Here is a 15074-nt window from a genome sequence, read left to right on the forward strand (position 1 = left end):
ATGGAATCTGTGGATCAACAGTAGCACCAATACTGTACTTGCAAGGGTTTATATGGCCATTCGTTATTTTAAAATGACCGCAGGGATTGAAACAATATATATATTTTATAATATTCTTCTTACACATGAGCATTCCTGCATTTCTTCAGCAGCAATACTTGCAGAGTCCATGCATTTGTTCCTACCCTAAATTCAAATATTACATAGCTTTCTTCACTGTAATATACAGTATTTCTTTTGTCCTGTTGGATTTTTTTTGCTTTTCAAACAGAAAAGTGATCAATATCGTTCCAACAGAAATTATTTTCTCTCCTCATTGTATGGCTCAGTTTCAAGATTGTTTAACTAGGCAGCCACCATGAGTGTTACCTGTACCTCAATACCACGAAGAGTCATCAGTCAACGACTGAAGCAGTATACAAAGTTTTGAGGGTGGCTTAGTGTTAATGGAAAGCAAGGTACCCACAGGCGCTACTCTTTTAACTAGCCCTCCAATATCAGCCACTCAAAAAAGTTAGTCACAGTTCCAATATCATAATTCAGCAGTTAGTTACCTACCATTCGGTAACAAAAGTTAAACCCACTTGTGATTTTAAACATAATATTCACCCTGAGAATACAGAGGAAGCATTTAAGAATAAAACTTGATATGTGTTTTTAATTCACGTGTGCATTCTTCCATTTTTTTCTTCAGCCCCTCTGGGGTACATGGGTTTGAACTGAGAAGTTAATTTCATACATTTCCTTTGTGAGCTGATTATTCATGCCACAGTCAGATACTGGTGATAGAAAAGCCCAAAAAGGCTTGTGGAGAAGAGGCAAGCAGCAATCCACCAAGTGAGAAAAGACAGGAGTCCTCGGAATAGGAGAGGAGTGAAAATGTTCTTTAGGCTGCCCAATGCCATTGTTATTTGTACTACAGTTACCTTCATCTTTCCATCAGCAGATGGAGAGTCAGAGTAAACTGAACTGGGAAGTGGTCTGTTCTCCACTGGAAAGTCAGAGCTAGATTCTGGATAGATGCCCCAGGAATAATTACCTGTTAAAAGTAAGATAATAAATGAAGCAACTAGATTCTAACTCCTTTTACTTTAGTCAAATCTATAAATGTAGCAACAGTATCCTCGACATATTAGAAATAGAAAATTATTTCTAAATAACTTTCTAAATATGAAATTGCAACATGCCTGATATCAACTCCCTAATTTCACTACAGCAGATCTAGTTAAGACAGTGAAAGACATATCCTTCATGATGTCTGGTTTTGCTCTAGTCTTTTATTAATACTAGAACAAAACCCATGCCTCATTTACAAATAGTGTTCAAGAAGTCCATGCAGTTTTAAGGATGTTTTAAGACTTAATGAAATCTTCTACAATGAATGTAACAGATTTCCATAAAATGATATATAAAGCATAATTGTTTATAAAATGTAAAAAGCTAACAAAAAATCCATGTTTCAATATACATAAAACATCTCAATTTGTTATACTAAATAGTTGCCTGTTGGAATATCAATCACAAATAGGAATTAACATCTGGTTAACAGGTGTCTTAAAATCAGAAAGAAGACAGAGTTGTCTTAAAGCTACTGTTTTAAATGACCAGAAAACATCTCTGTATATTATTGGTTACACATGCTTTCTTTTAATGGACAGATATAAAATGATAAAAGCCTTTCATAATAGGACTAGAAATTTTTTTGTAAACATATGCACTGTTTTCATTTATCAAATTTTGCTTACCTAATGTTTTCAAAAGCAGAGTTGTATGAAGCAGCATTACCAGAGGTGCCACATACTGCAATGCAATTACACAAAGGTAATAAAATACTCGGGCCACCTGAAACCAACAAAATCCTTATGAGTGACTTAGTGTGCAAAAATTCTCAACATAGCTGACATGTTATGAATGATCATAGCAAACATTTAAATACAATGGTCAGTAAAACAGAGCAGCTTAAAGAAATGTGATCTTTATGAGAGAAGCTTCATTCTAAAGATTTTTCCCACCAGATTTTTAGTGTCTAAAGTACTGTCTTCAAAAAGACTTTTCATGAAGAATTTCAGACTTAATAAAAATTTCATAATATTTAAAGAGCACATTACTAGTTATTTCCTTGCAAAAGGCAAAGGTAAAAAAACCCATTCATCTCACTTTTTCTAAAAAAAAAATTGCTATAATTCAATTATCTGCATTTCTATACACTAGAAGTTTGTTAAAAAGTAGTCTCAAAACTAATGTACTTTGGATAAAAATTTTCAAAAGTGCTGGAGTGACTTAGAAGCCTATGTCTCATTTTCAAAAGTGACTTAGGCAAATGCTTAAGTCCCACTGTCTTTCAATAAGACTTTGGCTCCTAAGGGTCTAAATCAGGGTGGGCACACTTTATGGCCCGAGGGCCACATCTGGGTATGGAAATTGTATGGCGGGCCATGAACACATGGTGGAGGAGGGGAACTCTTTGGGGTGTAGCATGGATGGGCTCTATAAAGGATGTTACCAAGGGGGGGGGAGGGAGGAGGCACTCATGGGGTGTGGCGCGGAGCGGGGGGGCTCTACATGGGTGGTACTGGGGACTCCTAGTGGCTCTGCTGGCAGTGACACCAAGGTGGCCATACCAGGCACCGCCACAGGCAGAAGTACCCTAGCTGGGATGGGTGTGGTCCCTGAGTGGTTTCGAGGCTCTCAAGGGTGGGGCCACAGGAGACTGGGAGGGGATTGGGTGTGCTGCTGCATAGAGGCGGGGTGAAGATGTGCCTGCACAGTGTGGCTCTGTGTGCCGGAGGATGGTGCTCATCAAGGGAATTTTGAATCAGCGGCTGGAGAGCACCGGGCAGGCGGAGCAGGGCAAGCCCCCGACCCTGCTCCCTTGGAAGGGGCTCGAGAGCCAGATAAAAACGTCTGATGGGCCATAGTTTGCCCACCCCAGTCTAAGTCCCTTTTGGGAAATGGGATTTAGGTGCTTTTGTTTAACAATGTGAGATATTAGTAAATGAAAATGGTCAGAAAAATGAGAAATATGAATAGAAGCTCCGTGGTTAATTTAACTGGTTAACAGAATTCACGTAAAGAATCTTCACTTCAGATTATGTTTTATTGGACTCCACTTTTAAATTTTATTTCTTCACAGGGAGTGGGTCCTCCTCTCTTAATCACTACTGTTACATTACATATAACTGTTGACCTATTTTAGGGGAAAAATAAGAGGACGAAGTCAAAAAAACAAAATCAGCAATGAAAAAGTCAACTATACGTCTTAAGTGAGAACAAAATATTGGCCTTGCCTAGAGGATGAAAAGGCATGGAATTCTTTAAAATAGCACTGAAAAGAGGGAAGGGTTTTGAGATGAAAAAATGTCAAAAAGACAGTATGGGGAAGAGAGTTCCAAAACACTGGATACCGAAGAGGAAGTATGATGACCACGAAACCAAAGCATAATAAGATGACTGCTCCCCCTTTGATAGAATATGATCAAACAGAAAAGTAGCAACCTATAAAGGAAAAGGATTTGAAGGATCATTTCCTGGTCACAGCAACAGAAGACCAAAAAGAGAGGAGGTGATACACAAATAGTCAGATTGAACAAAATCAGTTTTTGTTTTGTGGCTTTGAACTGACTGAAAAGGAGGATTTTGGAAGACTGAAATAGAGGGCATTGTATGGAATAGGCTTTTGCAATATGAAAATTACAAAAAACTTATAGTTAACTGAGATATTTAGAAGATGTTGCATTTTCCAGATAACACGAGAAACATGGGTGCAGAAAGATGCTGATTAAAGAGAACATCAAGGTTCCTAACAGCAACAACTGGACTCATTCTGGTATTGACTGTGAGAAGAGCCCTGTGAATAAATCCACCTTAATCCTGAAGCCCCACATTAGTCACCATGTTTCTGACTAAAAAATATGGGCTAGAAATCCCCTTCGAAGCTCCTTAATATTTCACTGGTGACACAGATACTACACTAATGGTCATTGTGATAAGTACTATTACTGAAAAACCTAAAATAGACAAGTGCATTTTTGTGCTATATGACACTTTCCATATCACATCTCCCATGAAACTGACTAACATGTTACACTCCGTACTTCTCTGCAAAATGAGCCTGTTAGGGAAAAAGGTTTCCCCTCCCCTCTAGGGTTAGGAGGGTAGCCTTCCCTGGACTTCTGTATTAGCCAAACAAAACACAGAGTTTTGGCTCTTTGATAAAGTGAGGCACTTTAATGCTAGCAAGTACGACAGCTGAAGGGCTCACCAATTCCTTTACAGAGGAAAATGGTGAAGCCCCGAACAAAGAACAGAGATGGGCTTTTATAGCCTGGTTCAACATACAGTGTGATATCTCTTCCAGTTCAAGCCGGTTAACCCAGTCTGTTTGAAGTTCTGGGGTAGGTATAAACATGGAGGCTTATCTGTATAAGGAATTCTTTCCCCAAAGTGGGGAGTACAGGTTACACACAGTTCACATTCCTTCTACCCATAGAGGAAGACAGATAAGCATAGAAAAAAAGACAGAGGCCTAGCTTTACATGATTATAGGGTTGTTTTCTGGTTCTTTTCTTTATCATATCCCTCCCAAATAGTTACACAGTGGCCTTACACATTTCTATCCACTTATTTGGCCACAGTAATTTGACTGCTAAAAAGAAATAATTATTCAGTTGTATCATAGTAACAAGATGGACAAGTACTTGTACATGCAGGCGAGTACATTTTTTGAGACACTTACAAAATTGCCATATCGTTCAGCTCTTTAAAATGGAAGAGATTTTTTTTTTTTAAATTTATACTATTTTGTATATAATTCCTTTCACAGTTCAAGGATCTCCACACATTTAGCACAGTATACAGTCATACAACCTTACCTTTGCCTCTGTGGAAGTGGGACTATAACAGCACCCTTGCTTCTCCTAACAAATCCACCCATTTCCTCTGTGCCCACCATAAGTCCAAATCACTACTTATTAATACACTCCACAGACCTTTGCAGAAGTCTGTGTCGCACCATTCATCTTGGAAATACAGTAGCTGATTGCCAGAGATTATGCCGGACAAAGAGGTTGAGATAGGTATAGTACTGTGATTGCCTGTAGGGACTCCTTAGGATATGGAGCAAAGGAAGCACAGTTTAGTTTGTGTGGCTGTGGTGTGTGGAAAATATCAGTTCAACTCTGCATATTCTGAATTTGAGGGTTTTTCCCCTTGCAATGGGAGTCTTCTTGTAAAAGAACATACTCAGGAAACCTCTCAGTTTATGATTTTTGGATGTGAATTCTGAGCCTGTGGAAAGGTACAAGGCCTGGGCAATGTGTTGTGCCCAACAAGCTATGTTAAAATTCGTGTGCGAATCACTTCATACATTTACCATTTTTCTTCCATTCTACTTACCATTTTCTGCAGATCAACTGTACTTATTCTGCCAGCCTCCTTTTTCATCTGATCCACACATTTCTGTGCTAAATTAAGGTAGGCTTGCAGGTGTTGGCGCATCATGGCCAACCGTAAAGCGCACAATAGGATAATTATCCACAGTCGTACCGTATCAAATGTTGCTTCTGACATTCTGTGGATCAAAACAGTATAGTAATAGTCTCCAAAAGTCATCTTATACTTAATGCTATATATCTGTTTACATTATATTATCTGTACAAAAAACTTGACATGTCTTGAAGGAAATATTTAATACAATTATTTATAGCGCTCATGTGCAAGCAATATACAATTTTCCTTTCTCCCTTAGTTCCTTACACTTCCTACTCATGCCATAGCATTAGGCCTATATAAATACCCAAGTGGTTGCAACAGGAAAAACTGGGAAGTTCTGTCAATATTGACGATTTCAAGCAATCTAGAATAATAAATAAGAACTATGCATTCCAAATGCTTTAAGATTTGGAATCCTCATTATACAGCTGTAAAATATCAACTGAAGTATAGCCTAATTACATCTTTGGCCCTCTAGCCAGGTTAAATGCCACGTCACCGCAATAATTTATTTCTAAATTAAAAAAAAAACACTAAAGATTTAAGTACAAAAACTCAAATTGTAATTAAATTATTGAGTTCACTCCCAATGCAACTTTCTTTGGCATACAAAGTGGTCACAGCTATTAGACAGCTTTTATTTCTAGAAACGAAAACGTAAAAATTCAAACTTATTTTTACCGAGTTAGTTGTTTTTATTATTTATTATTATTATTATTTTTGAAACCCCATAGCGTACATGCAGCCTACACTGCGGAAGGGGTTTTTCTGTCAGTGTAGGAACACCTCCTCCCCAAAGGAAGTTAGCTACTCTACTGACCACACTGCAAGACAACACCCCAGCTACAGAGAGTTATTTGATTAGCAGCACAGCAATTCTGTTAGAGTGATTGGATTAGTGTTTGATGAATTATGCTAACTCAGCTGCTGCATCACCACTACATGACTAGCTCTCAGGTGTCAGCAGCACTTGACCTTCAACCCATACCCTGTAATAGGCCAGCTTGTTCAAGCTTAAAGCACCACTTATCACTCAAGCTAGACACTTGTGTGTGCACAGAGTTTGGACAACACTAGTTATAGCTTGACAAATACAAGCCCAGCCTATGCCATACCAGCTTCCTAGGGCTATGTTGGAATCTCTGCAGAGCCTAAGCCAAGGATTCCTTCCATGGCCAGAACCAGGGATTTTAAGGCCCCTTTACGCCACTTCAGCCCTTTTACATGGCATAAATGGAACAGAGTGGGGGTGAGAGTCTGATCCTAAGACTTCAGAACAAATGTTAAAAAGGAACCTTACAAAGGCACGCTCTCTTTGCCCAGAGGTGGGTTCATAATGTAGTCCTTGGTGATTGGTTTTACCCACAATAAGACCATAAGTAAAGGTGCCAAGAAGTTTATATGCAGCAATGTTCTGAAAGGAAAGAGAAAAGGAAAAACATATTTAATACATACAATCATTACACTGGTAATCCAGGTTTTCCTACCTCTAAATTGTTGAAAATAATGAGGCTTGGCAGAATTTGTTTTTTTAATATATTTTTGACTGATAATATACTTGTTTAATTTTAAGCATTCTTAACAATTTTTATAGATTTAAATTTTCACAGTGGCAGGAAATTATTTAATGCCAGTAGACGTTGAGAGTCAAAAAGTTAAAGCTTGACAACTGTAAAATACGAAGTTGTCAACATCACATGTAAAAATATACAAAGTAAATATCCTTAAATAAAACAAACTCAGGAAGCACTTTTCTGACTTTGCCTATCTGTAAATTTCAAACAATCATTGATGGAAACATCTTTTTTTCAGTCTGTATGTATGCTGAAATAAATGTTTACTGACATACACCAATAAAAATCAAATCCTTCCAAGCCTAAAAATAATATGGGAGTTTCTCAATAACTATGAGAAAGTAGTGGAAATAGGGATTTTTTTTCTTTTTCTTCAGCATGCTTATGGGATTTTAACAACAAAAGAATTAGCCAGTGCAATTTCATGATAATTATTAGATACTGTGGTGAAAGGTGCACAACTTTGAATAAACTCCTATTTCAGTGTATTCTAATGAACCATAAGGAAACACATGTTACACAGCAACATGGTAAGTGACAACTGTTGTAAATATCTACATTGGTATAATGTATGTTTAATCGAGGAACTCAGTATCTCAAACTGATAATTATTGAAAATATTCAATTCCATTAGTGGAAAGTGAAATAAGGAATGTATCTGAATATTTTTGTACTATTGAAAAGATAAGCTTTTGTTATCCACACAAAATCAGGGAAACATTTATCATTTCTGGCAAGTCAAATTTCCCAATTTTGTATAGATTTTCTTAATTGGGAACCTTAACTAACTCAAAGTGAAATTTGGTACTTGCATCCAATTATAGACGCTCGGAGAGAAAACGTTAAAAGAAATATAGTAGATCATTTCTAGAATAGTTACTTTTAAAGGTATTGGATTCACAGCAAATTAAACTGTATGGTTAAAATAAAAACCAAGTTGTGGGAGTGCAAAACAAGAATGAACTTTTTTTTTGTTTTTTTAAATGAAGCTGTGTTCTGTGAAGATAAAGCCCATTCTCAGTTCCTCTCATAAAGTTAATATCAGTACAACCTCAAAAGGGCTTGATTGTGCACCCACTGAAGTACAATGGAAATATTTCCATCGACTTCAGTGGGTATAGGATTAAATGTTGGTGCCAGTGCACCAATGCAATATTAGCTGAGCCAGACTGCCCATACTCCCATATCTAAAGGAAGTGCTACAATACTATAGGGGAGACAACCAGGTGAATAAAAACTTATCCTAAAAATATCAGATGTCACTCAATAAAAACTGCTAATAAGACTCTTAAAACCATCTGTATTTGTACTTTCAGAAGCATCTCATCATGCAGTCTGAGTAAATCACTGGTTCAGAAATAAAAAAGCAGTGCTAGCTATGCAGTGTTGCTAGGGAACACTACAGCATCAAGGAGCAGCTCAAAGCAGTTCAGTAGCTTGTGAAAGGCTTTTACCTGCTCTTCTGCTTATTTAAGTCACATCATTAGGTTAGTGGACTAGAATGTGTAAAGGGGTGGCAAGAATCCATTTTTGTCCATTGGAGTAGTGTGAGAAAGGCTGAAAGCACTCAAAGCAACTCGTGGAAAAGGGGTGGATGGGTAACTACAGAAAATACACACACACACACACACACACACACACACAAATGGTGCTGCTGAAAGAAAATTAAAAGGACTATCAAAATTAAACATTAAAAATAGCCACACAACAAGATTTTTTATTCTATACGTCACCAAGAACAAGTATAATTAAATATTAGGATATTACAGTCCAGGATTGTCAGTGGGGATTAGGTACTCAGAAAACCTGAAGGGACTTTTAAAGTGTATTAAATAAAATATTTCTGAATTTGGGCCTCTATCTAGGTAAGAAGCTAGATTTGAAAATGTGGCTTTAATCTGGTGTCAACTCCCTCTCCCCAATTAAATACCTGTGAATATATAAATAGCGTCACAAGTAATAGCCACTTACCTATTCAACCTTATTGAAAATGACACTTGGATTTTATTCTTTTATCATTTTAAAAGATGCTACTCCATGCCTGCTGCAGTTTGAACTTGCTCTTCCTACATGGTTTCCTAATTACAATGTATTTAAGGTGCAACAAATATAAAATGAAATTGCAGTTTCAGTCAGAGGTTTAAAAGAGACTGAAAATTAGGGGTTAGTTTTTTCTGCTTGATTTTGTTTTGCTTTCTTTATTGCCCTCCTGAAAACACTTCTCTCCACACTATTCTCTTTCTGTACCCTGCCCCTAATCTTACAAGCATTCAGGGAATGGAGCACATCTGAAACTGGCAGCTGTGCCTTTTTTCATCACTATTTCCTAATCTGCCAAAAATGTGACCAAAGTGGAGAAGGAGAGCCAATCAGTGTGAAGCTCCTATACAAGAAGGGGAGAAAAGAACGTTCCTTTATTGGCTCTCCAGTCATCTAGTGACGGACAGTACAGGTTGAGTAGGAAGGTATGGGTGGTGCAAAGGAAGCTGGCAGGCCTATTGGAAGACTAGAGAAAGCAGTTTGGAAATGGGGGGAGGAAGTCCTAGCGAATCACTAGTTTCTCATTGTAAATGAATTGTATTACTTCTTTGTACATAAAAAAAGATATTCAAAAGACTTAACAGCATGTATCTATGTATATATATTTTCTCTTACTGTGTTATTTTTCCTGTTGCTAAATTCAGAGCATCCAGATGCATTTGAGCCAGTCGTAAGCCAGGGAATGTCAAAAAAGCACCAATAAGTGAACAAAGAACAGCCAGGAACAATTTGAAGGTTAGTTTAGACACAGGACCCCTAAAAAAAGGGAAATTATTTTTTTTAAAATTTTAAAGGTTTTTTCCTCAACACTTCATCCCATCCCCCCAACAATTAACTATTTTTTAAAAAAACAACAGCAAAAAGGCATTCATTCAAGATTTTGAAGAAAGCAGTTTAACTCCATCTTGCTAGGATGCCAAGACTGGCTGAGCCTAGAATTACTAGCAATAGATTCAGCAACTTAGAATAAAAACCTAATAAGCCCATGCAGACTGTACATTTAAAAAAAAGGCCAGAAAAAGCTTCTATGCAGAAAAATACAAACAATCTTCCAAGAAATATATTTTGTAAATTTGGTACTATGCAGAAAATAACCTGTAAAAAAGAGACATCATTAACTGTAAAACACACAAAAAATAATCCTGCATATTGAAGTCTATGTGAAGGTCAAGGAATAAAAACAGTTAGCAGAAATAGTTAACAAACAAACAACGTTGAGAGAGAGAGAGAGAGAGAGAGAGAGAGAGACCGACTGACCTGTAAGATCAAACTGATCAACAGAGAAAAGCTAAAGTACATTAGCCACTGTTTTAAGTTATGCTATTTTGCTTGCATTCAACCTTTACTCACTAAGTAGCACTCAAATATATTAAACTACTGTTACTCTAGTTACCTATCACCATTAGATAAATGGATAATTTTAATTCACTTATCTCCCAAGAGGACCACTTTTTTTATTATTGAACCATGCAATATTTTTATAAATGTATAATGGACTTAAACAAAATCTAGAATCAAGTATTTGAACTTTTTGCACCCCCGTCTTCAGGATTATGCGAGAATCAAAGACCTAAATGATGCAATACAAATAGAGATTACTATTAATAGGGGGCAACAAATTATAATAGAGTCTAGGGGACCCATACAAGAGAATTTCAGTAGATGCATTCATAATCCATCTCATTCAACTCCCAAGAGATGTCATGACCATGCAATCGCTGCCTGTAAATTGCCAAGACACTGCAGTGCAGTTCAAAAGGGAATGAGGACAGACAGGCACTAACTGGAAAATTAATTAAAAAGTTAGCAAACCACAATCAGAATAATTTACAAGGAGGATAGACCACAGGTTAGGAAATGCAAAACGTTCAGTAGGTTATTTTAAAGGTTGATTTAGTTAAGACCCAGAGTCCTCAGATACCCCTTCCCAAAAATATTATATTAATATGGCAGTTTAGAATTAATACCCAAAAGAAATTCAAAGTCATGTTCCCACAACCATCACAATTCACTTCATATAAGGGTAAGTGTGACTGACATCCTCTAAATATTTTAAAACACAGATTAAAATATTACTTGCAAAAGGGACTATTTATAGTTATTGTGATAGAGTATGTAAGCAACATCACTTTGATTATAGGATATGCCTTTGTCAGTCACATAAAACTTGGGGGTCCTAAGGCAGATGGATCATATTTGCACAAGAGGCAGTATGAAACAACAGCTTGAACACAGAACTAGGAGCCAAAACTGACTTCTACTGTCAACTTTGCCACAGGCTCCATCTGTAACCTTGGGCAAAGCATTTCACCTCTCAGTCCCCTTATCTATACAGTGAGGACAATACTTACCCTCAGAGGTGTGTCGAAGTTTACATAATATTAAGATGAAGTGGTTGTGTAAGAAGTAGTCGGAGAAAAATGCTTGTAATTTTGAACTATATTTAATAGGTTAACCTAAGACTGATTTGAATTAAAAAAAAAAAAGAAAACTAACAAAAAGCATTAGACCAAGACATGTCAAGTAATTTGAATGTAGAGCTGGATTAGTCGTATTGATCCAGTTCTTTCACATTAATAAACACAGTACAAGACCAAAGCACACAAGTGAATAATCAAGAGACAAACGCTCGCTACCAAAAAACAAGTGGTATGGTAAAAAAAAAAATTACAGTAGTGTAAAGCACACAGGTGTACTTTTCAGAAACTTACTGGGATTCCAAACCTTGCTTTTCAAGAAACTGCACAGCACTTTCTGAAAAATTTGAAAACCCTGCAGAGAGAAACAGACATTTTATTTTTAAAATCATGGTGCAAACATGGAATATCTCCTGAAAGAAAATGCTAGAAAACAGAACATCTTTTAAATAAGTTTTCATAAGTCTGGTTTAGCTCTTTCATGTGCTAATTAGCATGCCACAATGCAATAAAACTTGGTTATTAGCAGGAGTAGTCTTTGAAAACATCCCTTTGATATTTGTGCACTCCACGAACATGAATAAAATTTACATTAATTCTTTAAGAATATAAGTAATTTTTCAGCATCAGAGGAGCCTCACTTAACCATGTGAGGTTAAAAGGGGTTCAAAATAAAAAAGGTAAACAAATAGTTAACAAAAACAAATAGACTACACAGAAAAATACTCTGAAGGAAAGCAAGGCAATTACACAAGATGTACTTTTAATAAAAGATATTTGGGGATGCAGATTCAAAAGTATATCTAAAATAGAATTTGTTTTAAAACAGATACTCTTAAAAAAAGATATCTGAAGGTATAATATTGATACATGACATGAAAGTAAACAGAGCTCATAAATATTGTCATAAAATTACCTGATTCAAGTCCAAATTCTAGATAATTTTCAGTTACAATAAGGATTGCCATGGCTTTGACAAAGAAAAAAAAGCCAAAGGTGACACAGAGAGATCTTTCACCACCATCTTCTACTTTGAAGTAGTGAGTAGTCAATGAGAACAGTATCTTGCTACATAAGAAAAGTCAAGGAAAAGGAATTCTGTAGAATAAAAAGGATTATACCTTAAGTTGGCTAAGAAGTTATTACATACACTTTAGGAACCCATACTGTGGCTTTGTTTGAGATGTGCAATTGCAAACAATACAATATTTTTATTAGACCAGATACAACCAGAATTATGCTTCATAATGTTGGAACATTTAGTATACAACTGACATTTTTTGACAAAATGGGATTTTGGAAAGATGCCATTTGATAATTTTTTTGTTTTGATTTATGGCCATAAATATCCAAAATAATATTCAATCTTTTTACAAAAATTAAAATATTGTTCTATATTAAAGAACTTGTTACAAATTAATACTTCTGGGAAAAATGGAAGCTTACAAGCCAGTACACATTTTACAAAAAAATAATTGCAGAATATTTATCAAATGCTATAATTCAAGATTTAATATATGTCATGCTAATATTCAAAATAGCCAAGATTATGTCTATAAAGCAGCAAATGAATACATGCAATTCTAACCCCTAGTGGTAGTTGCACATCCCAGTCTCTGGCTTAAAGTTTAACTAAGAAAATCTTAAATGGCAAAATTCTGACTACTGAAGTCAACGACAAACTCCGATTGACTTCAACAGGGTCAAGATTTAATGATTTGTGGGAAGGAAATGATTTGTGCCCACTTTTTGCTTCTTCTTCATATAGGAAAAACCTCAAAAGTTTTATTCATCCCTTGTGTGTTTTTTACTTCGGAGAAATCAAGATGTCTAGTTTAGTCATCACTCTTTTCCTGGAGGTCTTTTTTTGGAGGACTCAGAGGCGTGGATTGGGAGCTTTCTCTATCCTTAACTGAAAAGAGGAAGTTGAATATTTAGCACAAAAGCTTTTCCTCAGATGTTTGTTAAGCCTTTGAGTTACACAAGTGTTAAAGTTCAAGTAGTCGTAGTGAAAAAAAAAATCATGTCCCCTCTCAATCAGGCTTCACTTTCTTAGTACTTATGAGGACAAACCCTACTTATTTCCAATAATTTACTTTACTCACTGAATAAAAATGGAAATTCTATAAAAATGCAGTGACCTATATATAGTTTTCTTGAAAAAAAATCAGGGTAAACAAGACAAATATTCCTTGAGAAAACTTTTTGGTATTTAAAAAAAAAAATGCTGACCACCTGGACAGTACAGAACAGCATTCAATTAACAATAACTTTATACATAAGGAGTAAGCATTTTTATTACTATGCAGTTTATCATCATGTGTTTGGGAGTTATCAACTATAGAAGTTAATTATTAGCAAACTAGAAACAAAGTCAGTAATACCTAGAAGAGAATTTCAAAAGGGAGAGGTAGAGATTCTAGGTACCTTATGCACTCTGGTAAAGTTCTTTCATATAACCAACTCGCCACAAATATGAACATCTGATAGGTCACCTGACCTTTTATCAAGCGGCTTTTAAACTTTCATTGACGACTACTCCTTTTAAATGCATTTCTAAATATAATTAGATACATAACTGCACAATAGATTAAGATTAATATTTCACGATATACCTCTTATTACTACAAGCTGCAGTCCACTATAATTGAATTTATTTTTAAAGTGCAGGAGATATCAAATCCATATTCAAACAAATAGTTGTGTCAATGAGTCTACACTATCCATTTAGAACAGAAAAAGGCCATAGACAAAACATGAAATAACTGTAAGCCATAACCCATTTTTCCATTACACAACACCATAACCATTTATATTAGTACAATATTTTTAAGGTTATAAAAGCATTTTTAAGAACAATCTATTTTATTTAATTCATTTTAGTGAAACCTTTTGAATAGCATATGTGCTTCTGGGTGAAGACACACTTTTTCATAACAGAATATGGAGGGTTCAGTGAGGTGTTGCACTTCACTACTTTTATGTCAATGCATGTTTCACTGCATTTCACTAACACGTATATAACTAGAACAATATACCCTTTAACAAGTGGCTTTCTAAGGGATCTTAAAATTTCACCAATAAATAAACGTTTGGTGAAATTTTAAGATCACTTGTATGTGTGTGCGTGTAAATACCTTATATGAGAAAAAAAATTCTCTTGAAATTTTAAATTTAAAAGTCACACTTACTGGATTATTATAACACACTTAATACCAGTACATTGGTATTTACCTACATATTTTGAAGTGCCTTATGTAAACAGGCAAGTGTCATTGACTTTTATAGACTGGAAAACTGAGGCATAGTGTGATGAAGTAGTAAATGGCAGACTCATGAATCAAACCCAGACCTCCTGACTCCCACTTCCGTACTCAAGTCACTGAATGACAAATGGTGATATCCCACACTCACTTGACTTGTATCAGTCACTTGTGGTAATTTGTATGTTCTTCATTTTATGCAGTTTTGATAAGATTTTTTTAATTACTTAGTCACATGGGGTATTAAAAACGTGTAAAATCCGTGCAATATACTCTATTAAAGTAGAACT

At 35.8% G+C, this 15074-nt stretch overlaps 1 protein-coding gene across 7 annotated transcripts in view; it reads right to left on the reverse strand.

Annotated features, from left to right (window-relative positions):
• Positions 1-698: 698 nt before the first annotated feature.
• The window catches only part of TMEM161B (transmembrane protein 161B), a 71100-nt gene continuing 56724 nt past the window's right edge, over positions 699-15074 (reverse strand). For 6 of the 7 annotated variants that reach the window (XM_073344430.1, XM_073344432.1, XM_073344429.1 and 3 more), the window contains 7 exons: positions 12438-12589; positions 11816-11876; positions 9720-9860; positions 6791-6904; positions 5395-5569; positions 1746-1842; positions 699-1039 (listed from right to left, as the gene is read on the reverse strand). In XM_073344430.1, the coding sequence (XP_073200531.1) occupies positions 762-1039; positions 1746-1842; positions 5395-5569; positions 6791-6904; positions 9720-9860; positions 11816-11876; positions 12438-12589 (1018 nt within the window). In that variant the 3' untranslated portion in view covers positions 699-761. The remainder of the gene's footprint in view (positions 1040-1745; positions 1843-5394; positions 5570-6790; positions 6905-9719; positions 9861-11815; positions 11877-12437; positions 12590-15074) is intronic. The other variant, XM_073344433.1, reaches the window with a different exon arrangement.

The sequence above is a fragment of the Lepidochelys kempii genome, chromosome 5 (genome assembly GCF_965140265.1).
Source record: "Lepidochelys kempii isolate rLepKem1 chromosome 5, rLepKem1.hap2, whole genome shotgun sequence".
In the NCBI taxonomy this organism is placed as follows: Eukaryota; Metazoa; Chordata; order Testudines; family Cheloniidae; genus Lepidochelys; species Lepidochelys kempii.